Source organism: Mustelus asterias, unplaced genomic scaffold (assembly GCF_964213995.1).
Source record: "Mustelus asterias unplaced genomic scaffold, sMusAst1.hap1.1 HAP1_SCAFFOLD_1201, whole genome shotgun sequence".
NCBI lineage: Eukaryota > Metazoa > Chordata > Chondrichthyes > Carcharhiniformes > Triakidae > Mustelus > Mustelus asterias.
The window spans coordinates 202-26,446 of NW_027591146.1; the positions used below are offsets into that span (position 1 = coordinate 202).

General features: G+C 51.5%; 1 protein-coding gene across 1 annotated transcript in view; it reads left to right on the top strand.

The window, feature by feature from the left end:
* Positions 1-530: 530 nt before the first annotated feature.
* LOC144488012 (dynein axonemal heavy chain 2-like) overlaps positions 531-26,245 on the top strand; it is a gene marked incomplete at both ends in the record, with an annotated part of 107,533 nt that continues 81,818 nt past the window's right edge. Inside the window, 9 exons of the mRNA XM_078206029.1 lie at positions 531-588; positions 1,921-2,033; positions 8,378-8,514; positions 11,352-11,489; positions 13,871-14,029; positions 16,642-16,794; positions 18,033-18,124; positions 19,699-19,897; positions 24,200-24,424. Of these exons, the coding sequence (XP_078062155.1) occupies positions 531-588; positions 1,921-2,033; positions 8,378-8,514; positions 11,352-11,489; positions 13,871-14,029; positions 16,642-16,794; positions 18,033-18,124; positions 19,699-19,897; positions 24,200-24,424 (1,274 nt within the window). The remainder of the gene's footprint in view (positions 589-1,920; positions 2,034-8,377; positions 8,515-11,351; positions 11,490-13,870; positions 14,030-16,641; positions 16,795-18,032; positions 18,125-19,698; positions 19,898-24,199; positions 24,425-26,245) is intronic.

Sequence of the window (26,245 nt, forward strand, 5' to 3'; positions counted from 1 at the left end):
GTCAGTGTGGAAGGATGCAGGGAGTGGATGGTCAGTGTGGAAGGGTGGAGAGAGTGGATGGTCAGTGTGGAAGGGTGGAGAGAGTGGATGGTCAGTGTGGAAGGATGCAGAGAGTGGATGGTCAGTGTGAAAGGGTGCAGAGAGTGGATGGTCAGTGTGGAAGGATGCAGGGAGTGGATGGTCAGTGTGGAAGGGTGCAGAGAGTGGATGGTCAGTGTGGAAGGATGCAGGGAGTGGATGGTCAGTGTGGAAGGGTGGAGAGAGTGGATGGTCAGTGTGGAAGGATGCAGGGAGTGGATGGTCAGTGTGGAAGGCTGGAGAGAGTGGATGGTCAGTGTGGAAGGATGCAGGGAGTGGATGGTCAGTGTGGAAGGGTGGAGAGAGTGGATGGTCAGTGTGGAAGGATGCAGGGAGTGGATGGTCAGTGTGGAAGGCTGGAGAGAGTGGATGGTCAGTGTGGAAGGATGCAGGGAGTGGATGGTCAGTGTGGAAGGATGCAGGGAGTGGACGGTCAGTGTGGAAGGATGCAGGGAGTGGATGGTCAGTGTGGAAGGGTGGAGAGAGTGGATGGTCAGTGTGGAGAGAGTGGATGGTCAGTGTGGAGGGAGTGGATGGTCAGTGTGGAGAGAGTGGATGGTCAGTGTGGAAGGATGGAGAGAGTGGATGGTCAGTGTGGAAGGGTGGAGAGAGTGGATGGTCAGTGTGGAAGGGTGGAGAGAGTGGATGGTCAGTGTGGAAGGATGCAGGGAGTGGATGGTCAGTGTGGAAGGGTGGAGAGAGTGGATGGTCAGTGTGGAAGGATGCAGGGAGTGGATGGTCAGTGTGGAAGGATGCAGGGAGTGGATGGTCAGTGTGGAAGGATGCAGGGAGTGGATGGTCAGTGTGGAAGGGTGGAGAGAGTGGATGGTCAGTGTGGAGAGAGTGGATGGTCAGTGTGGAGGGAGTGGATGGTCAGTGTGGAGAGAGTGGATGGTCAGTGTGGAAGGATGGAGAGAGTGGATGGTCAGTGTGGAAGGGTGGAGAGAGTGGATGGTCAGTGTGGAAGGGTGGAGAGAGTGGATGGTCAGTGTGGAAGGATGCAGGGAGTGGATGGTCAGTGTGGAAGGGTGGAGAGAGTGGATGGTCAGTGTGGAGAGAGTGGACGGTCAGTGTGGAGAGAGTGGACGGTCAGTGTGGAGAGAGTGGACGGTCAGTGTGGAGAGAGTGGACGGTCAGTGTGGAGAGAGTGGACGGTCAGTGTGGAGAGAGTGGACGGTCAGTGTGGAGAGAGTGGACGGTCAGTGTGGAGAGAGTGGACGGTCAGTGTGGAGAGAGTGGACGGTCAGTGTGGAGAGAGTGGACGGTCAGTGTGGAGAGAGTGGACGGTCAGTGTGGAGAGAGTGGACGGTCAGTGTGGAGAGAGTGGACGGTCAGTGTGGAGAGAGTGGACGGTCAGTGTGGAGAGAGTGGACGGTCAGTGTGGAGAGAGTGGACGGTCAGTGTGGAGAGAGTGGACGGTCAGTGTGGAGAGAGTGGACGGTCGATGTGGAGAGAGTGGACGGTCGATGTGGAGAGAGTGGACGGTCGATGTGGAGAGAGTGGACGGTCAGTGTGGAGGGAGTGGACGGTCAGTGTGGAGAGAGTGGACGGTCAGTGTGGAGGGAGTGGACGGTCAGTGTGGAGAGAGTGGACGGTCAGTGTGGAGGGAGTGGACGGTCAGTGTGGAGAGAGTGGACGGTCAGTGTGGAGAGAAACACCAGCACACAATCCATGGGCCAAACGTCCACCATTTTAAAATGTATCTGGAGAAAGGTTCAGCACAAAATGTTCCTTATCTTTATGAACGTTGACATTTCCTCAGCGGTAATGTCTCTCGTTCTGAGCTATTCTGCTGCTCTTTCTGTTTTGTTCTCTGATGGCGGGACTTTGCCTGCAGGACTATCCCCTGAACCCGAAAGCAGTGTCGCTGGGTGAGCTTTACGGAGAGTACGACCTGTCAACAAATGAATGGACAGATGGTGTGCTGTCCAGTCTGATGAGGACGGCCTGTGCAGGTACATTGACGCGGGGAAGGGTAATGGAACGTTGGCCCTTATTTCCAAGGGGTTGGAGTATCAGAGTCAGAAAGTCTTGCTGCAACTGTACAAGGGACTGGGCAGACCACATCTGGAGCACTTGGTGAGGCCACATCTGGAGCACTTGGTGAGGCCACATCTGGAGCACTTGGTGAGGCCACATCTGGAGCACTTGGTGAGGCCACATCTGGAGCACTTGGTGAGGCCACATCTGAAGCACTTGGTGAGGCCACATCTGGAACACTGTGGGCAGTCTTAGTCCTTTTATTAAAGATAGATATTGTGTCTCTGGAGGCAGTGCAGAGAAGGTTCACTCGGATGATCCCGGCATGGAGGGATTGTCTAATGAGGAAAGGTTAAACAGGTTGGGACTCGTTGGAGTTTAGAAGATTGAGAGGTGATCCCATTGAAACATACAGGATTCTGAAGGAGCTCAACAGGGTAAATGCTGAGAGGATGTTTCCCCTCATGGGACAGTCTAGGACTAGAGGACATGGTCTCAGAATAAAGGGGGGCCAATTTAAGACTGCGATGTGGAGGAATTTCTTCTCTCAGAGGGTTTGAGAGTCTTTGGAACTCCTTGGCACAGGGAGCTGTGGGGGGCGGGGGGGGGGGGGGGGGGTGCGGAGGTAGCGGGGGGGGGGGGTGCGGAGGTAGCGGGGGGGGGGGGGGGGTGGGAGCAGAGGCTGTGTGTGTATTTAAGGCTGCGATAGGTAGATTTTTGATCAGTAAGGGAATCAAAGGTTACCGGGGTAAGGGCAGGAAAGTGGACGTGGGGAATGTCGCAGCAGACATGATGCTATTGAATAGCGGAGCAGGCTCGAGGGGCTGAATGGCCTCCTCCAGTCCCTGTTTCTTATGGTCTTATGGCAGGACAGGTGGAAAGGACAGTTAATAAAGCATACAGTATCCTGGGTTTATTAGTCGGGGCACAGACTGCAAGGAGGTCACGTGGAATTCATATACTAATGTCAGGAATTTCTCCAATTCCCTTCGGAAAGCTCCTGATGAATCTGCTTCCGCCGCCCTTTCAGGCAGCGCCTTCCAGATCACAACAACTCGCCGCGTTTAAAAAAAACCCTTCTCCTCCCCTCTTCCCCCACCTCCGGTTCCTTTCCCGATTCTCTTCAGTCTGGTTACCCGCTCTGGTTAACCACCCTCTCACCGCAGTGGCGAAAGGCCAGTGCAAAAAGGCAAGCTCTTTCCTTCCTCGCCCGCGGTTGATTCTTTCCTCCCCGCTTTCCGGGAGTGGCTCAGCTCCCGTCCTCGTCGATTCAGGGTCCAATTCCGCGTTTTAAGCGTTTAGCAGCAGGACGATAAATCAAAGCAGCTCCGGGGAGCGTGGAGCTGGGAGTAAGTGAATGAAGACGTGAGTAAGCAGTGTTGGGTGCCCAGAGGGGATACGACATCTCATTTACAGGAAGCGTAGATCGGGGAGATTCATGGTGATTGTCAGCGCTCAGCTGCTTGCCGCAGGGTCCCATATGTCTCCGTTCCTGCACACAGGCCATCGCTGGAAGCAGGACACCTAACCCGAGCCATTGTACATTGCAGTGGTGTTGACAAAGAATTGCAAACATTTCTCATCTGGTAATGAAAGTTCTGCAGATTATTCGCCTCACAACAGAGGTGGAAATTGAGATGCTTTCAGGCCTAGAAATGGAAATGGGGGCTTGTCAGCAACAAATGCGATTAAAGGCGCCTATTAAAGGAATTGCCTGGGAACTGAATTGCCCTGTGGACCTTTACTCAACAATAGAGGAAGCCATGATGGATAGAGAAACGTCGGCCGAGCATGCTGCTAATTCGAAAAAAACATCCTGGAGGTTGTATCCCCGTCATTTTTAATTCACGCTCACGATGTGAGTGTTGCCAGCACTCTCTCTTGCCTATTTATCACCCAGGCCAGCAGGCAGCCCTCTTTGCATCAGTGAGCTGACACTGCCAGAAGCACCCCTTCAGAAATGGGCAAAGTGATGTCCCCGCAGCTTCACAGACAGCTCACAAAGCACACCCTGCAAGGCCGATCCCTACCGTTAACCTCAGGACAAACATGGCACAGGACAGCGCAGGAACAGGCCCTTCGGCCCACCAAGCCTGCGTTTCTAAACTAAAGACCTTTTGCCTCTACGCGGTCCCTATCCCTCTGTTCCCGGCCTACTCATGTATCTGTCAAGGTGCCTCTTAAACGTTGCTATTGTATCATAGAACATAGAACATAGAACATTACAGCGCAGAACAGGCCCTTCGGCCCACGATGTTGCACCGACCAGTTAAAAAAAAAAACTGTGACCCTCCAACCTAAACCAATTTCTTTTCGTCCATGAACCTATCTACGGATCTCTTAAACGCCCCCAAACTAGGCGCATTTACTACTGATGCTGGCAGGGCATTCCAATCCCTCACCACCCTCTGGGTAAAGAACCTACCCCTGACATCGGTTCTATAACTACCCCCCCTCAATTTAAAGCCATGCCCCCTCGTGCTGGATTTCTCCATCAGAGGAAAAAGGCTATCACTATCCACCCTATCTAAACCTCTAATCATCTTATATGTTTCAATAAGATCCCCTCTTAGCCGCCGCCTTTCCAGCGAAAACAATCCCAAATCCCTCAGCCTCTCCTCATAGGATCTCCCCTCCATACCAGGCAACATCCTGGTAAACCTCCTCTGCACCCTCTCCAAAGCCTCCACATCCTTCCTGTAATGTGGGGACCAGAACTGCACACAGTACTCCAAGTGCGGCCGCACCAGAGTTGTGTACAGTTGCAACATAACGCTACGACTCCTAAATTCAATCCCCCTACCAATAAACGCCAAGACACCATATGCCTTCTTAACAACCTTATCTACTTGATTCCCAACTTTCAGGGATCTATGCACACATACACCTAGATCCCTCTGCTCCTCCACACTATTCAAAGTCCTCCCGTTAGCCCTATACTCAACACATCTGTTATTCCTACCAAAGTGAATTACCTCACACTTCTCCGCATTAAACTCCATCCGCCACCTCTCGGCCCAACTTTGCAACCTGTCTAAGTCTTCCTGCAAACTACGACACCCTTCCTCACTGTCTACCACACCACCGACTTTGGTGTCATCAGCAAATTTGCTAATCCACCCAACTATACCCTCATCCAGATCATTAATAAATATTACAAACAGCAGTGGCCCCAAAACAGATCCCTGAGGTACACCACTTGTAACCGCACTCCATGATGAATATTTACTATCAACCACCACCCTCTGTTTCCTATCCGCTAGCCAATTCCTGATCCAATTTCCTAGATCACCCCCAATCCCATACATCTGCATTTTCTGCAGAAGCCTACCATGGTGAACCTTATCAAACGCCTTACTAAAATCCATATATACCACGTCCACTGCCTTGCCCCCATCCACCTCCTTGGTCACTTTCTCAAAAAACTCAATAAGGTTAGTAAGGCACGACCTACCTGCCACAAAACCATGCTGACTATCACCTATCAATTCATTACTCTCCAAATAACTATAAATCCTATCCCTTATAATTTTTTCCAACATCTTGCCGACAACAGAAGTGAGACTCACCGGTCTATAATTCCCGGGGAAGTCTCTGTTCCCCTTCTTAAACAATGGGACAACATTCGCTAACCTCCAATCTTCTGGTACTATACCAGAGGCCAACGACGACCTGAAGATCAGAGCCAGAGGCTCTGCAATCACTTCTCTTGCCTCCCAGAGAATCCTTGGATAAATCCCATCCGGACCAGGGGATTTATCTATTTTCAGACCCTCCAGAATATCCTGCACATCCTCCTTATCAACTGTAATACTGTCTATTCTACTCCCTTGCAACCCAGTGTCCTCCTCAGCTATATTCATGTATCTGCTTCTACCACCTCCTCTGGCAGCGCATCCCAGGCACTTACCACCCTCTGTGTAAAACATTTACCCCTCACATCTCCTTTAAACTTTCCCCCTTTTACCTTAAACCCATATCCCCCAGTAATCAACACTCCTGCCCTGGGAAAATGCCTCCAAATATCCATTATATCAATACCTCTCATCATTTTGTAAACTTCTATCCAGTCGCCCCTCAGCCTCCGATGTTCAAGTGAAAACAAACTAAGTTTCTCCAACCTCTCCTCACAGCTAATGCCCTCCAAACCAGGCAACATCCTGGTAAACCTTTTCTGCTCTCTCTCCAAAGCCTCCACATCCTTCTGTTAGTGTGGCGACCAGAACTGTACGCAATATTCCAAATGTTACCATACATTAAGCTGATTTTTCTCTGCACCCTAACTATGACTGCAACACTATATTCTTCACCCCTCTCCCTTCATCACCCTTATGTACTCTACGAACGGTATGTTTTGTCTGTATAGCGCACAAGAAACAATACTTCTCACTGTATCCCATGTGGCAATAATAAATCAGATTAAATCAAAATATAGCCAAACTGAAGTTCTCTGCAACATGGCTTGTCAATTTTTATACTCCATGCCCCAACTAACGAAGGCAAGCTTGCCATACGCCTTCTTGACTACCTTATCCACCGTAGCAACATTTAAGAAGCATTTTGACAGATACATCAATAGGCCGGGAATAGAGGGATAGGGACCGCGTAGAGGCACAAGGTCTTTAGTTTAGAATGACGGTCATGTGTTGGCGCAGGCTTGGTGGGCCGAAGGGCCTGTTCCTGTGCTGTTCTTTGTTCCCGTTTCCAAGCCGGTATTGAATGACCAGGTGACCATTTATATATCACGCAGCGAGAACCTCAAGTTGGTTATGGAACCACAAACAGTGAATTATTTATTTAATTTCCAGTCAACCGGTCGGGCGGTCCCACACAGTGAATTATTTATCCTGGAATTGTCTGGCGCAGCTGCCTCCCTACTTTTAATTTTGCATCGACACATCCCATGTTCCCGCCGCACAGTGTGAGGGAATCCGTGCAGCTCACACGGAAATCAAGCCTGGAGGAGTTCATGGATGAATTACTCACTTCATCTGTTTGCTTAACTTTGGCTAAGGGGATGGGCTGCAGCACCCAACAAATGATTTATTTTCATGTTGACCTCTTGAGGCCGGGATCTTGTTTAATTTGACATTCCACGCTTAATGTCAGGGCGTTCACACAGCCAGCACCTGGAATCTGCCTGCACCTTCAGCACAAGCATTGTTTAACCTTCAACCCACCGCTTGCCTGTCTCCCCGTGTCCAATTATTCCCCCATCGGTGGCCACTTTCAGGAATTATCTTCTCTAAGCAGATCGATGTGATCAGAACTGAACAAATCAGAATTGAGGAGTTTCTGTCCACACGGACAGTCACCCGAGGCTGGAATACGGTAGCACAGTGGATAGCACAGCTGCCTCACAGCGCCAGGGACCCGGGTTCAATTTCAGACTTGGGTCACTGTGTGGAGTTTGCATGTTCTCTCCTTGTCTGCATGGGTTTTCTCCGGGTGCTCCGGTTTCCTTCCACACTCCACAGATGTGTAGGTTAGGTGGATTGGCCATGCTAAATTGCCCCTTAGTGTCCAACAATGTGTAGGTTAGGTGGATTGGCCATGCTAAATTGCCCCTTAGTGTCCAAAGATGTGTAGGTTAGGTGGATTGGCCATGCTAAATTGCCCCTTAGTGTCCAAAGATGTGCAGGTTAGGGGGATTAGTGGGGTAAATACTTGGGGTTACGGGGATCGGACCTGGGTAAGATACTCTGTCGGGAGTCGGTGTAGACTCGATGGGCCGAATGGGATTCTATGACCATCTAAAACACAGATCTCTGGTCCTGTGGGGCAGCAGTGCTAACCACTGTGTCATCGTGCTGCTCCTTTAGGGGATGGAAGACATTTTACAAGTACCTGCCAATCTACAGAAATTTCCCTCTGGAATTATAGCGAATGAAATGTGGAATGTGCTGATTTATAGATCACATCCTGGGGAAGAGCAGCTGCTTTATAGGAACAGACTGTACTAAAACACAGCCTGTACCTCAGTCCACTCAGAACAATGCTGCCCAACGACCTGCTGACTAGATAAGGACTGTCACTGCGAAGCTATCAGAGTCTTCCCAATAACGGTACCTGTACTAAAATCACACTCTGAAAGCTCAGGGTTGAGTAGAAAATTGATTTCCAGATTAATGATGAAAGCCCAAGTGACCTAACACAGGCGCTGACCCTTCTAAGAGGTGGCATTGTGACTGAGAGAGAAGCCTTTCCTTCAGCCCTCACATCAGTGCACAGAGTTTAACATCTGCCCCACACTCGTTATCTGTGGTCACCTCCACTGGGACGCCAGTCGCCAATTTGAGTCTTTTTTCTGCACTCGCAGACGAGAAGCCAGATGAGAAGTGGATCCTGTTTGACGGGCCTGTGGACACACTCTGGATTGAGAGCATGAACTCGGTCATGGATGACAATAAGGTGCTGACGCTGATTAACGGGGAGCGGATATCCATGCCCGACCAGGTAAGGCAGCCCCTGATATCCTGCAGCCGGACACCAGCACACAACGCCAAGGTTTAGAGTTTAATTTCATCCCTTCCCTCCCCACTTCCCATCTGCCCAGCAAATGCGGCACAGCTCGGGATGTTGTTTCCTCCGGCTCGGAGGGAAGGGGATTGTCTGGAACAAGGGGTCACAGTCTCAGGATTCAGGGTCCACCATATAGCACTGAGGTGAGGAGAATTCTCTTCACTCAGAGGGTGCTTAACCCGTGGAATTCTCCACCTCAGAAGGCAGCGAGGCCAAATCACTCAGTGTATTGAAGATGGAAATGGATGGATTTCTGGACTCTAAAGGTGTCAGGGGGTATGGAGAGAGTGGGAGTATGACATTGAGACAGAGGATCAGCCATAAGAACATAAGAAATAGGAGCAGGAGTAGGCCATCTAGCCCCTCGAGCCTGCCCCGCCATTCAATAAGATCATGGCTGATCTGATAGTGGTTTAGTTCCACTTACCCGCCCGCTCCCCATAACCCTTAATTCCCTTATTGATCAGAAACCTATCTACCTGTGACTTAAACATATTTAACGAGGTAGCCTCCACTGCTTCAATGGGCAGAGAATTCCAGAGATTCACTACCTTCTGAGAGAAGAAGTTCCTCCTCAACTCTGTTCTAAACTGACTCCCCCTTATTTTGAGGCTGTGCCCTCTAGTTCTTGTTTCCTTTCTAAGTGGAAAGAATCTCTCTGCCTCTACCCTATCCAGCCCCTTCATTATCTTATATGTCTCTATAAGATCCCCCCTCAGCCTTCTAAACTCCAACGAGTACAGACCCAATCTACTCAATCTCTCCTCATAAGCCACACCCCTCATCTCCGGAATCAACCTGGTGAACCTTCTCTGTACTCCCTCCAAGGCCAATATATCCTTCCGCAAATAAGGGGACCAAAATTGTACACAGTATTCTAGCTGCGGCCTCACCAGTACCCTGTACAGTTGCAGCAAGACCTCCCTGCTTTTCTACTCCATCCCCTTCGCGATAAAGGCCAACATTCCATTTGCCTTCTTGATCACCTGCTGCACCTGCAAACTGAGTTTTTGCGATTCATGCACAAGGACCCCCAGGTCCCTCTGCACAGCAGCATGTTGTAATTTTTCTCCATTTAAATAAGAGTCCATTTTACTATTATTCCTTCCAAAGTGGATAACCTCACACTTGTCAACGTTATACTCCATCTGCCAGATCCTCGCCCACTCACTCAGCCTATCCAAATCTCTCTGCAGACTTTCCACGTCCTCCACGCAATTCGCTTTCCCACTCATCTTTGTGTCATCCGCAAACTTTGTTACCCTACACTCGGTCCCCTCCTCCAGATCGTCTATGTATATGGTAAACAGTTGAGGCCCCAGCACCGATCCCTGCGGCACGCCACTAGTCACCAACTGCCAACCAGAAAAGCACCCATTTATTCCAACTCTCTGCTTCCTGTTGGATAGCCAATCCTCAATCCACGCTAACACCCTACCCCCAACTCTGTGCACCTTAATCTTCTGCAGCAACCTTTTGTGAGCCATGATCAGATTGAATGGGAGAGCAGGCTCGAAGGGCCGAATGGCCCACTGCTGCTCCTATTTTCTCAGTAACCTGTCTTCACTCTTCACTGATGCTGAGAAACTGCATCAATTGTTTTTATTCCAGGGCGTCAGTCCTTGAAATGTGTGATTTCACAAAGGAATTGGATATACTCTGGGAGCTAAAGGGATCGAGGGATATGGGAGGGAAGGGCGATCAGGATATTGAATTCGATGATCAGCCATGATCAAAATGAATGGTGGAGCAGGCTGGAAGGGCCGAATGGCCTCCTCCTGCTTCTTGTTTCTATGTCAAGCACCATCCTGTCAAATCCAGCGATGGGATTCCCAGTGCTGCTTAAGTCTAAGTCAGGAAACAGGAACTGGGCTCTCTGGATGGCTCAATGTCCTGACAGTGAGCAGAGCAGGATCTCTGGAGCGCAAAGGTCAGCCTCATCCTGATCACCATCCATCAATTCGTGTCAGAGAGGGTGGAGGGAGCATTGGCCCTGACTCTGATCAGGTCCAACTCTGCCCCCGTGTTAGAGAGAGTGAAGGGGACATTGGCCCTGACTCTGATCAAGTCCAGCTCTGTCCCCGTGTTAGAGAGAGTGAAGGGGACATTGGCCCTGACTCTGATCAAGTCCAGCTCTGTCCCCGTGTTAGAGAGGGTGGAGGGAGCATTGGCCCTGGCTCTGATCAAGTCCAGCTCTGTCCCCGTGTTAGAGAGGGTGGAGGGAACAATGGCCCCGGCTCTGATCAAGTCCAGCTCTGTCCCCGTGTTAGAGAGGGTGGAGGGAGCATTGGCCCTGACTCTGATCAAGTCCAGCTCTGTCCCCGTGTTAGAGAGGGTGGAGGGAGCATTGGCCCTGGCTCTGATCAAGTCCAGCTCTGTCCCCGTGTTAGAGAGGGTGGAGGGAACAATGGCCCCGGCTCTGATCAAGTCCAGCTCTGTCCCCGTGTTAGAGAGGGTGGAGGGAGCATTGGCCCTGACTCTGATCAAGTCCAGCTCTGTCCCCTGCCCAACTCACCATGTCCGTTCCTCCACCACGCTCGCTCATGCACAATGTCCAGGTGGAATAAGGCACGGGATGTCCAAACCAGGTCCCACTGAAGCCCGTGTGACAGGCAGAGGAGGCTAGAGCAGGTATTTCAGCGCGCACCAGCCTGGGAACGGCTGAGCTGGGAGCTCCTTGGAAGGGCATGCTTTTGCCCACTAGCCCACCACGAATGATTCTCGATGAGCCGGTTTAGTTTCTGACAGTGTGTTTTGTTCTTCCTCCCCAGGTTTCACTGCTCTTTGAGGTGGAGAACCTGGCAGTAGCATCCCCTGCCACCGTCTCTCGCTGCGGAATGGTTTACAATGACTATGCAGACCTGGGCTGGAAGCCTTACGTTGAGTCCTGGCTGAACAAGCGAACCAAGGTACATTTCAGATACACTTTGAGGGGGTGCCAGACCTCCTCGTACTCCCTTCACAAACACACAGAAACTTGTCAGTCTTACTTCAGAAAGCTTGTTCATTCTGACCGTCCTGCTGTAAATTCCAGAACTTACCCGAGCCCTTCTATCTTAACTGATTTTCAACCCCCTCACCCAGGGCAGCTTGGGTGAGGCAGTAAATGCCAACCTCACCAGCGAGGCTCATGGAGAATGACCATAAAATCCCTACAGTGCAGAGAGAGGCCATTCGGCCCATCAAGACTGCACCAACTCTCTGAAAGCACAATCCCACCCAGGCCCTCCCCTCCGCCCTATCCCTCTAACTCCGTGCATTTATCATGGCCAATCCCCCTAACCTGCACATCTTTGGACACTAAGGGACAATTTAGCACGGCCAATCCACCTAACCTGCACATATTTAGAGTGTGGGAGGAAACCCATGCAGACACGGGGAGAACATGCAGACTCCAGACAGACAGTAACCCAAGGCTGGAATTGGACCCAGGTCCCTGGCGCTGACAGGCAGCAGTGCCAACCACAGTGCCCACCGTGCAGCTGGAGGACGAAGATGTAAGAGTCACTGCTGGCAATTAGTGGTGGATGAACAGGCCACGGAAGGCTCATGGTGGAAGGTTTCCCCGTACCCCGTGTACGCGGCGAGTGTTGAAGCAGAAAATCTTCCCTCTTGTGGTGTGGAGCAACGTTCAAGAAAGGAATGCAGGAAACGGGGACCATTCAGCCCCTCAAGATTGTTCTGCTATTCACCGAGATGGTAGCCCTGCACTCCTGTTCCATTCACCCGCCTTTGTTTCCCATCCCTGAAATCTTTACCCACCGCTAACCTGCTCACCAAGATATTACTGAGCAGAGGAGCAAATAATAGTACGGCAACGGTTAAATATGAATATCAGTGATATGATTGCAACAACACTCAAACACTCCCGTCAAACTTCCCTTTGCTGCTTAAAATAACTGGGCTAATGCTTCCATGAAGGAAGTGCTGGGAGTAATTTAGACCCTGCACATCACTGAGATTTCTGTCCTGTGGCAAATATGTTGAGAGAAAGCATTAGAGGGTATATGTTCCGCTTGGGGAGATTCACATGCAGACTCTTAGCCTATTCAGAAGTTAAACCGCAGCTTACAGTCAGAGCCACTTACCTTTCTAAAGTGCCTGGATGAACATAGATGTATCACAGCCTGGTGTGGCTCCTGCTCCGACCAAGACCGCAAGAAGCCCAATCCATCATGCAAACCAGCCTCCCATCCATTGACTCTGTCTACACTTCCCGCTGCCTCGGGAAAAGCAGCCAGCATAATTAAGGACCCCACGCACCCCGGACATTCTCTCTTCCGCCTTCTTCCGTTGGGAAAAAGATACAAAAGTCTGAGGTCACGTACCAACCGACTCAAGAACAGCTTCTTCCCTGCTGCTGTCAGACTTTTGAATGGACCTACCTCGCATTAAGCTGATCTTTCTCTACACCCTAGCTATGACTGTAACACTACATTCTGCACTCCCTCCTTTCCTTCTCTATGAACGGTATGCTTTGTCTGTATAGCGCACAAGACACAATACTTTTCACTGTATCCCAGTACATGTGACAATAATAAATCAAATCTATGTATTCTATGAACGGTATGCTCTGTCTGTATAGCGCGCAAGAAACAATACTTTTCACTGTGTCCCTGTACATGTGACAATAATAAATCAAATCAAAAATAGAATTGGAGCAGCTGAAGGAGGTACTGGGGGCGCGGTTGGAAAATCTCATCAAATCCAAACAGAAACCTTGAGAAATGGAGAGAAGAGAGGGGGGACGTGGGTTGAGGTGTATAAGATTCTGAGGGATAGGGACAGGGTGAGTAGGAGCTGCTGTTCCCCTTGGTTGAGGGGTCAGTCACGAGGGGGCAGAGTTTTAGGGTGCGGGGCACGAGATTCAGAGGGGATTTGAGAAAAGCTCTTTCACCCAGAGGGTGGTGGGAATCTGGAATGCGCTGCCTGGGAAGGTCGTGGAGGCCGGAAGCCTTACAACCCTTAAAAAAATATTAAACAGCACTTGAAATATCATAAAATTCAGGGGATATGGGGCAAGTGCGGAAGATGGGATTAGTGCGACTTTAGTGGTGGTGTTGATTCGATGGGCCGAAGGGCCTTTTCTGCGCTGTATGGTTCTATGACCATCTTGCTGATTCTTTCAGCAAAAGCCCAGTTTATGAGTTTGGTGTGCACAACAGACTGGCAACACCCCCCGCCCCACCCACTGTCCATTCATTAAGTTTCTGACACTCTTGTCCGTTGTTACTCGATGCGATGCTCTCTCTATACTTGCCGCAGTTTGACCCAGGTCCCTGCTTTACAGGAGGAACAAGAGCATCTTCAGGAAATGTTCCAGAAGAGTGTGGAGAAGACGCTGCAGTACAAGAAACACAACTGTAAAGAGCTGATCCCCACTGCTGAGCACTGCGGCGTGGTCTCTCTCTGCAACCTGTACCAGACCTTGGCAACAGTGGAGAATGGGGTAATTCAATAACTGGCTCCAACCGAGGGCAACAATTGTGCCAGGGCGTTGAATCAGATACACGGGGAGTGAGTTACAGGCGGCAATCTAATCGACACAATGCAGTGTGTTTGTATGAATTTAAACTCCGGTCTGATACCTAACCTGATAGCAGTGGATATCAGGAATTCCAGCACTCACTCCTCAATGTTTGGTATCAATTAACATTAACGCACAGACAGAAGTGGGAGGTGAGTTAGTCCCACTTATCTTTATAAAACACCGGGATGAAATAGTATGAGCAGAATTGGAAAATCCACACATTCCCTGCTTTATGAATCCCACAACCACTGCATGAAATTGTCACCTGTAACAGCGTTACAGTCTGGAGTCTAATCGAGGGGTTCGGGGGTGACTTATATATAGAATAACAGATACCCGGGAGTGAGTTACAGACTGGAATCTAATCGAGGGGTTCGGGGTGGTTTATATATAGAATAACAGATACCCGGGTGTGAGTTACAGACTGGAATCTAATCGAGGGGTTCAGGGTGGTTTATATATAGAATAACAGATACCCGGGAGTGAGTTACAGACTGGAATCTAATCGAGGGGTTCGGGGGTGGCTTATATATAGAATAACAGATACCCGGCAGTGAGTTACAGACTGGAATTTAATCGAGGGGTTCGGGGTGGTTTATATATAGAATAACAGATCCCCAGGAGTGAGTTACAGACTGGAATCTAATCGAGGGGTTCGGGGTGGTTTATATATAGAATAACAGATACCCGGGAGTGAGTTACAGACTGGAATCTAATCGAGGGGTTCGGGATGGCTTTTATATATAGAATAACAGATACCCGGGAGTGAGTTACAGACTGGAAACTAATCGAGGGGTTCGGGGTGGTTTATATATAGAATGACAGACACCCGGGAGTGAGTTACAGACTGGAATCTAATCGAGGGGTTCGGGGGGGTTTGTATATAGAATAACAGATACCCGGGAGTGAGTTACAGACTGGAATCTAATCGAGGGGTTCAGGGTGGTTTATATATTGAATAACAGATACCCGGGAGTGAGTTACAGACTGGAATCTAATCGAAGGGTTCGGGGTGGTTTATATATAGAATAACAGATACCCGGGAGTGAGTTACAGACTGGAATCTAATCGAGGGGTTCAGGGTGGTTTATATATAGAATAACAGATACCCGGGAGTGAGTTACAGACTGGAATCTAATCGAGTGGTTCGGTGTGGTTTATATACAGAATAACAGATCCCCGGGAGTGAGTTACAGACTGGAATCTAATCGAGAGGTTCAGGGTGGTTTATATATAGAATAACAGATACCCGGGAGTGAGGTACAGACTGGAATCTAATCGAGGGGTTTGGGTGGTTTATATATAGAATAACAGATATCCAGGAGGTAGTTACAGACTGGAATCTAATGGAGGGGTTCGGGGTTGTTTTACATGTAGAATAACAGATACCCGGGAGTGAGTTACAGACTGGAATCTAATCGAGGGGTTCGGGGTGGTTTATATATAGATTAACAGATACCCAGGAATGAGTTACAGACTGGAATCTAATCGAGGGGTTCGGGGTGGTTTATATATAGAATAACAGATACCCAGGAATGAGTTACAGACTGGAATCTAATCGAGAGGTTCGGGCTGGTTTATATATAGAATAACAGATACCCGGGAGTGAGTTACAGACTGGAATCTAATCGAGGGGTTCGGGGTGGTTTATATATAGAATAACAGATACCCAGGAATGAGTTACAGACTGGAATCTAATCGAGGGGTTTGGGGTGGTTTATATATAGAATAACAGATACCCAGGAATGAGTTACAGACTGGAATCTAATCGAGGGGTTTGGGGTGGTTTATATATAGAATAACAGATACCCAGGAATGAGTTACAGACTGGAATCTAATCGAGGGGTTCGGGCTGGTTTATATATAGAATAACAGATACCCGGGAGTGAGTTACAGACTGGAATCTAATCGAGGGGTTCGCGGTGGTTTATATGTAGAATAACAGATACCCGGGGGTGAGTTACAGACTGGAATCTAATCGAGGGGTTCAGTGTGGTTTAGATATAGAATAACAGATACCCGGGAGTGAGTTATAGACTGGAATCTAATCGAGGGGTTCGGGGGTGGTTTATATATAGAATAACAGATACCCGGGAGTGAGTTACAGACTGGAATGTAATCGAGGAGTTTGGGGTTTATATATAGAATAACAGATACAGTGACTGCACTGTTAAAAATGTATCTCACTTGCTGTGAATTGCCATGATGTGGAGATGCCGGCATTGGACTGGGGTGGGCACAGTAAAAAGCCTCACAACAGCAGGTTAAAGTCCAACAGGTTTATTTGGTATTGTGAGCTTTCGCAGCGCTGCTCCTTCATCAGGTGTGTGACGCAGCGCTCTGAATGCTCATGATACCAAGTAAACCTGTTGGACTTTAACCTGGTGTGTTGTGAGACTTCTTGCTGGCTGTGAAGTGTTCTGGGACATCCCGGGGTCATGCGAGACACTATGGAAATGCGAGGTGCCTTGTTTTCCAGACAGTGTGTGTCAGTGGCGACCCGCTCTCAGTTGAAGTGCCGTTTCTTTCAGGTGAACCCGGCTGACCCTGACAACTACATGCACATGATTGGGATGGTCTTCACATTCAGCCTGATCTGGTCCGTTTGCGCAGCCGTGGATGAGGACGGACGGAAGAAGATGGACAACTTCCTGCGGGAGATGGATGGCAGCTTCCCGAGCAAGGTGGGGCTACTCCTGAGGCACGGCACGCTCAGGGACAAACATTCAAAATGTCTCCTTCACACTGCAGTTGGGCAGAGGGTGGAAGGTGGGATGCTCGAGTCCAGTGCAAACAGTCAGAGCAAAAAGGAAATTGGATGTATCTGTGTGGAAAAGGAGAAATTTGCAGGGCTGTGGGGGAGCAGCAGGGGAGTAGGAATAATTGGATAGCCCGGTGGATGTTTCAGTGAGCAGGAGGGGGGAGGTTTGCGTCGGTGCTGTTTATAAACTGGAAAATGCTGGATGGGACGGGCACAAACTTAACTTTCTACATGTGGAACACTGGGCGGCACGGTGGCACAGTGAGTTAGCGCTGCTGCCTCACAGCGCCAGGGACCCGGGTTCAATTCTCGCTTGGGTCACTGTCTGTGTGGAGTCTGCACGTTCTCCCCGTGTCTGTGTGGGTTTCCTCCGGGTGCTCCGGTTTCCTTCCACAGTCCGAAAGATATCCAGGTTAGGTGGATTGGCCATGCTAAATTGCCCCTTTGTGTCCAAAGATGTGCTGGTTAGGGGATTGGCTATGCTAAATTGCCCCTTAGTGTCCAAAGATGTGTAGGTTAGGTGGATTGGCCATACTAAATTGCCCCTTAGTGTCCGAAGATGTGCAGGTTAGGTGGATTGGCCGTGCTAAATTGTCCCTTAGTGTCCAAAGATGTGCAGGTTAGGGGGATTGGCCATGCTAAATTGCCCCTTAGTGTCCAAAGATGTGCAGGTTAAGGGGATTGGCCATGCTAAATTGCCCCTTAGTGTCCAAAGATGTGCAGGTTAGGGGGATTGGCCATGCTAAATTGCCCCTTTGTGTCCAAAGATGTGCAGGTTAGGGGGATTTATGGGGTCAATATGTGTGGTTAGGGGGATAGGTTGGAGAGGGATATTCTGTCAGAGAGTCAGTGCAGACTCGATGGGCCGAATGGCCTCTCTCTGCACTGTGGGGATTCTGTGGCATGGGTTAAACAGTTCAGGTGGCACTCCCTCCAGCCTGGGTGAATGAGTGGGACAGGTCGCTCCGAAAGTGACAGTGGCCAATGCCTGGCAATGAAACTGAGGTGTGTGGGAGATGCTGGTGATGGGACGGTGCGAGTGAGTTCAAACTGTGAGCTCCACTGCGGGTCAGCACTGCTGGGTCCTCCGGTCTCCCTGTCGCTCAGACAAGCTGCTGTGCGCTGAATCTTCCCACTAATGGCTCTGCTGTTTTTGCACAGGAAACTGTCTATGAGTATTACGTAGACCCAAAGACCAAGGTCTGGACCTCCTTTGAGGAAAAGCTGACAAAGTCATGGCGATATCCCAGCAAGTAAGGCAACTCTTTCAGCCTGTTTAATGATAACTTTATCGACTTTCCAGTGAACAGCCCGGAGATCCAGGAGGCACGTTTATATGTTACCACATCTCTAAACACTTCGCACCCAGCGAGTTACTGGGAAGCACAACCAACATTGTCTCTGTCTAGCACACAGCAAGAAACATCGAAAATAGGAGCAGGAGGAGGCCATTCGGCCCTTCGCGCCTGCACCATCGTTCATTACGATCATTACCGATTATCCAACTCAGTAGCCTTATCCCGCCTTCCCTCCCCCCATCTCCTTTGATCATCTTCCCCCCCAAGAGCTGCATCTAATTGTTTCTTGAAAACATTCAGTTTAAAGTTTATTTATCAGTGTCACAAAAGGCTTACATTATCACTGCAATGAAGTTACTGTGAAAATCCCCTAGTCGCCACACTCTGGCACCTGTTCGGGTACACTGAGGGAGAATTTAGCACGGCCAATCCACCCTAACCAACGCGTCTTTTGGACTGTGGGAGGAAACCGGAGCACCCGGAGGAAACCCATGCAGACATGGGGAGAACATGCAGACTCCACACAGACAGTGACCCAAGCTGGGAATCGAACCCGGGTCCCTGGAGCTGTGAAGCAACAGTGCTAACCACTGTGCTACCGTGCCGCCCCATGGGGTGGCACAGCGGGTTAGCACTGCTGCCTCACAGTGCCAGGGACCCGGGTTCGATTCCCGGCTCGGGTCACTGTCTATGTGGAGTCTGCATGTTCTCCCCATGTCTGCATGGGTTTCCTCCGGGTGCTCCGGTTTCCTCCCACAGTCCAAAGATGTGCGGGTTAGGTTGATTGGCCAGGTTAAAAATTGCCCCTTAGAGTCCTGAGATGCGTAGGTTAGAGGGATTAGCGGGTAAAATATGTGGGGGGAGGGCCTGGGTGGGATTGTGGTCGGTGCAGACTCGATGGGCCGAATGGCCTCCTTCTGCACTGTGGGGTTTCTATGATTTCTATCTATTCAATGTTTTGGCATCAACTACTTCCTGTGGTGATGAATTCCACAGGCTCACCACTCTCTGGGTGAAGAAATGTCTCCTCACCTCCGTCCCAAATAGTCTATCGTGAATCCTCAGACTGTGACCCCTGGTTCTGGACTCCCCCACAATCGGGAACATGCTCCCTGCATCTATCCTGTCTAGTCCATCCCACAAACAGCAGCGAGGTAGCTTGTGTTTGGCCAGACTGATAGACACACGCTGTAAGATCCCACAGCAGCAATGAGCTGATCATTCACTCCGGTGCTGTGGGTTTGTGGGATGAATACTGGCCCCGGTCACTCCTGTTTGTCTCTGGAATAGTGTCCACAGGATCAGTTATATCCACCTGAGGCTGCTTTGTTTAACAGGTGATTCAGAAGACAGCACCTCACTACAGTCCTGCACTCCCTCAGCACTGGGGATGTCAGCCTGGAATGGAAGTCTCCAGAGTGGGGCTGTCCCTGCTTGTATTGTGGTTAGCGCCCCCATGAATTGGAATGCAAAGTGCTGCCTGGCGATGTGATTGTGTGCTACAGCGACACCTTCTCTCTCTGTTGCAGCATGCCGTTTTACAAAATCATCGTGCCCACGGTGGATACGGTGCGGTACAACTTTCTGGTGAGCAGCTTAGTGGCCAATCAGTGCCCCGTGCTGCTGGTGGGGCCGGTCGGGACCGGGAAGACTTCCGTCGGTCAGAATGCCCTCCAGACCCTTGACCCTGTCAAGTGGTCAGTACTGACGGTCAACATGTCGGCCCAGGTAGGAAAGCCTGATTGCTAATGGTTAACAAGCTTGCTTCAGAAGCAGACGGAGACTGTGGATGCTCTGACCAGCGCACACTTGTTCAGTCAGTCCGAACCTGTCCGTAGAGGATGGATCAGCAAATAGATAGGAACATAGAAACTAGAAGCAGGAGGAGGCCATTCTGCCCTTCCAGCCTGCTCCACCAATCACTCTGATCCTGGCTGGTCATTAAATTCAATATCCTGAACCCCCTTCCCCCCCCGCTCCATATCCCTTGATCCCTTAGAGCTACCTCTAATTTCCTCTTGAAATCTCACAACATTTTGGCCTCCAAAGCTTTCTGTGGGAGTGAATTCCACAGATCCCCCAGTCTCTGGGTGAAGAGATTTCCCCTCATTGCGTATCGTGTTGGTATGGGACATCACACTGATCACAGCTAGATCCCAAACTGGCCAGCTCCTGAGGCAGCGGGACTAATTCCATTGGTCTTCAAAAGAGTCAACTCAAGCTCAGTGGGCTGAATGGCCTCCCTCTGTACTGTACTGTTCTATGATTGATGTGGAGATGCTGGCGTTGGACTGGGCACAGTAAGAAGCCAGGAGGTGAGTTACTCTTCACAAAGTATCCAGTCTCTGACCTGCGAAGTGACAGAGTTACTAGACTTGTACAATCATAGTCAGTAAGAAGCCTCACAACACCAGGTTAAAGTCCAACAGGTTTATTCGGAATCACGAGCTTTCAGAGCTCTGCTCCTTCATCAGGTGAGTGGGGCAGCTCGTGATTCCGAATAAACCTGTTGGACTTTAACCTGGTGTTGTGAGGCTTCCTACTGACTATGATTGTACAATTCTAGTAACTCTGTCACTTAGCAGGTCAGAGACTGGGTACTTTGTGAAGAGTGACTCACCTCCTGGCTCCCTAAAGCTTGTCTACAAGATGCACTGCAGCAACTCACCATGGTTCCTTATGCAGCACCTTCCAAACTCATGACCTCTCCCATCGAGAAGGCCAAGGGCGGCAGATACCTGGGAACGCCACCACCTGGAGGTTCCCCTCCGAGTCACTCACCATCCTGACTGGGAAATATATCGGCCGTTCCCTCACTGTCGCTGGGGTCAAAATCCTGGAACACCCTCTCTAACAGCACTGTTGGTGTACCTACACCACACGGGACTGCAGCGGGTTCAAGCAGTGTTGTGTATGTGCATATGCATGCGTGAGTGTGTGTGTGTGTGCGCGTATGCGTGTGTGTGTATATATGCATGCGTGTGTGTGTGCACGTATGCGTGTGTGCGTATATATGCATGTGTGTGTGTGCACGTATGCGTGTGTGCGTATATATGCATGCGTGTGTGTGTGCGTATATATGCATGTGTGTGCGTGTGAATGTGTGTGTGTGCGTATATATGCATGTGTGTGCGCGTGTGTGTATATGCGTGTGTGTGTGTGTGTGCGCGTGTGTGTGTGCGCGTGTGAGTGTGCATATATGTGCGTGTGTGTGTATGTGCCGGGTGTGTGCGTGTGTATGTATGTGTGTGTCTGTGTGTGTGTGTATGTGCCAGGTGTGTGTATGTGTGTGTGTCTGTGTGTGTGCGTGTGTGTGTGTCTATGTGCCAGGTGTGTGTCTGTGTCTGTGTGTGTATGTGCCGGGTGTGTGTCTGTGTCTGTGTGTGTGTGTGAGTGTGGTGCGTGTGTGTGTGTCTATGTGCCGGGTGTGTGTGTGTGTGTGTGCCGGGTGTGTGTGTGTGTGTATGCCGGGTGAGTGTGTGCCGGGTGTGTGTGTGTGTGTGTGCCGGGTGTGTGTGTGTCTATGTGCCGGGTGTGTGTGTGTGTGTGCGTGTGTGTGTGCCGGGTGTGTGTGTGTATGTGCCGGGTGTGTGCATGTGTGTATGCCGGGTGTGTGTGTGTGTGTGCCGGGTGTGTGTGTGTATGTGTGTGTGTGCGTGCGTGTGTGCCGGGTGTGTGTGTGTGTGTATGCTGTGTGTGTGTGTGTGTGTGTGTGTGTGTGTGTGTGTGCCGGGTGTGTGTGTGTCTATGTGCCGGGTGTGTGTGTGTCTATGTGCCGGGTGTGTGTGTGTCTATGTGCCGGGTGTGTGTGTGTCTATGTGCCGGGTGTGTGTGTGCGTGTGTGTGTGCCGGGTGTGTGTGTGTATGTGCCGGGTGTGTGTGTCTATGTGCCGGGTGTGTGTGTGTATGTGCCGGGTGTGTGTGTCTATGTGCCGGGTGTGTGCATGTGTGTATGCTGGGTGTGTGTGTGTGTGTGCCGGGTGTGTGTGTGTATGTGTGTGTGTGCGTGCGTGTGTGCCGGGTGTGTGTGTGTATGTGTGTGTGTGCGTGCGTGTGTGCCGGGTGTGTGTGTGTGTGCCGGGTGTGTATGTGTGTGCCGGGTGTGTGTGTATATGCCGGGTGTGTGTGTATATGCCGGGTGTGTGTGTATATGCCGGGTGTGTGTGTATATGCCGGGTGTGTGTGTGTGTGTGCCGGGTGTGTGTGTATATGCCGGGTGTGTGTGTGTGTGTGTGTGTGCCGGGTGTGTGTGTGTGCCGGGTGTGTGTGTGTGTGTGTGCCGGGTGTGTGTGTATATGCCGGGTGTGTGTGTATATGCCGGGTGTGTGTGTATATGCCGGGTGTGTGTGTATATGCCGGGTGTGTGTGTGCCGGGTGTGTGTGTGTGTGTATATGCCGGGTGTGTGTGTATATGCCGGGTGTGTGTGTATATGCCGGGTGTGTGTGTATATGCCGGGTGTGTGTGTATATGCCGGGTGTGTGTGTATATGCCGGGTGTGTGTGTATGCTGGGTGTGTGTGTGCCGGGTGTGTGTGTATGCTGGGTGTGTGTGTGCCGGGTGTGTGTGTATATGCCGGGTGTGTGTGTATATGCCGGGTGTGTGTGTATATGCCGGGTGTGTGTGTGCCGGGTGTGTGTGTGTGTGTATATGCCGGGTGTGTGTGTATATGCCGGGTGTGTGTGTATATGCCGGGTGTGTGTATATGCCGGGTGTGTGTATATGCCGGGTGTGTGTATGTGCCGGGTGTGTGTGTGTGCCGGGTGTGTGTGTGCCGGGTGTGTGTGTGCCGGGTGTGTGTGTATATGCCGGGTGTGTGTGTGTGCCGGGTGTGTGTGTATATGCCGGGTGTGTGTGTGTGCCGGGTGTGTGTGTGCCGGGTGTGTGTGTGCCGGGTGTGTGTGTGCCGGGTGTGTGTGTGCCGGGTGTGTGTGTGCCGGGTGTGTGTGTGCCGGGTGTGTGTGTGCCGGGTGTGTGTGTGCCGGGTGTGTGTGTGCCGGGTGTGTGTGTATATGCCGGGTGTGTGTGTGTGCCGGGTGTGTGTGTATATGCCGGGTGTGTGTGTGTGCCGGGTGTGTGTGTATATGCCGGGTGTGTGTGTGCCGGGTGTGTGTGTGCCGGGTGTGTGTGTGCCGGGTGTGTGTGTGCCGGGTGTGTGTGTGCCGGGTGTGTGTGTGCCGGGTGTGTGTGTGCCGGGTGTGTGTGTGCCGGGTGTGTGTGTGCCGGGTGTGTGTGTGCCGGGTGTGTGTGTGCCCGGTGTGTGTGTGCCGGGTGTGTGTGTGCCGGGTGTGTGTGTATATGCCGGGTGTGTGTGTATATGCCGGGTGTGTGTGTATGCCGGGTGTGTGTGTACCGGGTGTGTGTGTGCCGGGTGTGTGTGTGCCGGGTGTGTGTGTGCCGGGGGTGTGTGTGCCGGGTGTGTGTGTGCCGGGTGTGTGTGTATATGCCGGGTGTGTGTGTGCCGGGTGTGTGTGTGTGCCGGGTGTGTGTGTGTGCCGGGTGTGTGTGTGTGCCGGGTGTGTGTGTATATGCCGGGTGTGTGTGTGCCGGGTGTGTGTGTGCCGGGTGTGTGTGTGCCGGGTGTGTGTGTGTGCCGGGTGTGTGTGTGTGCCGGGTGTGTGTGTGTGCCGGGTGTGTGTGTGTGCCGGGTGTGTGTGTGTGCCGGGTGTGTGTGTGTGCCGGGTGTGTGTGTGTATGCCGGGTTTGTGTGTGTATGCCGGGTGTGTGTGTATATGCCGGGTGTGTGTGTATATGCCGGGTGTGTGTGTGCCGGGTGCGTGTGTGCCGGGTGCGTGTGTGCCGGGTGCGTGTGTGCCGGGTGCGTGTGTGCCGGGTGCGTGTGTGCCGGGTGCGTGTGTGCCGGGTGTGTGTGTATAACAGGATTCCCAGACACTGATGGTGACTGGTTGAAACGGGGCCATTCTTCTTGTCCGTCGGTAACATCTCTCACCAGCTCAAAGCTGAGAAACAGACTCTTCCCTCACACCACTAACTGCTTTCTGATCTCTCCCTCCCGCCGCGGCTGCCCAAAGACCACATCGAGAAACGTCCAGGATGTAATTGAGAGTCGCGTGGAGAAGAGAACGAAAGGTGTTTATGTTCCAGTCAGTGGCAAAAAGCTCGTCACCTTCATGGACGACCTGAATATGCCGGCCAAAGATACCTTCGGCTCACAGCCCCCACTCGAGCTGCTGCGCCTCTGGATAGATTACGGCTTCTGGTACGACCGACTCAAACAGACTGTGAAGCACATCAAGGTAACCAGCAGCCCTGGGCTTGTGTCAAAGCAGCGGCAGCATTCCTCCAGCACCTCGCAACGTCCCAAAGCGCCTCACAGCCCATCGGGTATCTCAGCTGCCCCCACCCCTGGCAGGGGGAGGGACCACCTTCCTGCCCCGCTCCCCCCTCCCGGTGGGGGTTGGACCACCTTCCTGCACCCCCCACCCCACCACCCCGGTGGGGGAGGGACCACCGTCCCGCCCACCTCCCCAGCACACGCCCAGAATGTGTGGGCAGCCTGTCTGCCATCTTTAAATTTAAACCAAATCAGGGGTGAGTTAGATTTGTTAGTGAGCCTGGATGATACGCTGCCCACACCATGAACCGTTGTGGCGCGGTATTTTACACAAACTCTTCAAATGGTGGGAAGGGAGGAGTTGTTCTGTGTTAACAGGCTGCCCTTATCAGGGTGTGAGATCCCCCCTAATATAGTAATCCCTCTTACATCCTACCTGCCTGTTTACTGACAGTGCGGCACTCCCTCAGCACTGACCCTCTGACAGTGCGGCACTCCCTCAGCACTGACCCTCTGACAGTGCGGCGCTCCCTCAGCACTGACCCTCTGACAGTGCGGCACTCCCTCAGTACTGACCCTCTGACAGTGCGGCACTCCCTCAGCACTGACCCTCTGACAGTGCGGCACTCCCTCAGCACTGACCCTCTGACAGTGCGGCACTCCCTCAGTACTGACCCTCTGACAGTGCGGTGCTCCCTCAGCACTGACCCTCTGACAGTGCGGTGCTCCCTCAGCACTGACCCTCTGACAGTGCGGCACTCCCTCAGCACTGACCCACTGACAGTGCGGCACTCCCTCAGCACTGACCCTCTGACAGTGCGGCACTCCCTCAGCACTGACCCTCTGACAGTGCGGCACTCCCTCAGCACTGACCCTCTGACAGTGCGGCACTCCCTCAGCACTGACCCACTGACAGTGCGGCACTCCCTCAGCACTGACCCTCTGACAGTGCGGCACTCCCTCAGCACTGACCCTCTGACAGTGCAGCACTCCCTCAGCACTGACCCTCTGACAGTGCGGCACTCCCTCAGCACTGACCCTCTGACAGTGCGGCACTCTCTCAGCACTGACCCTCTAACCGTGTGGCACTCCCTCAGCACTGACCCTCTGACAGTGCGGCACTCCCTCAGCACTGTGTGGCACTGCATTTAGCAGTGAGACTGGTCTCTGCAGCAAACAGTGTGCTTTGGGAAGCAGTCGCTATGGCTAATTTAAAAGGAGTCCCTGTAAACTGCAGCAAACATGATGAAAAGGGAGTGATGATGTCCCAGTAGAAGCTGTGTGATTTCTTCAGTGAATGAGTGTGAATGTTTGATAGTTACACAATGATGTGTTCAATCAATCGCAGTGACTTGCAGCAGCCACTGAGCTGCTGACAGGGAGTTACCCAATCATCAATATTCCTGCCAGCAGCCCGATATCTGTACCTTCAGAAAGTAACGGAGTGTCCAAAGCTTCCCCTGACATTTCATTGTGACAAAACATGGGCGACACGGGGGGCACAGCGGGTTAGCGCTGCTGCCTCACAGCGCCACCGACCCGGCTTCGATTCCTGGCTTCAGTCACTGTGTGGAGTCTGCACGTTCTCCCCGTGTCTGCATGGGTTTCCTCCGGGTGCTCCGCTTTCCTCCCACAGTCCAAAGATGTGCAGGTTAGGTGGATTGGCCATGGTAAATTGCCCCTTAGTGTCCAAAGATGTGCAGGTTGGGTGGACTGGCCATGCTAAATTGCCCCTTAGTGTCCAAAGATGTGCGGGTTAGGGGGATTGGCCGTGGTGAATGTG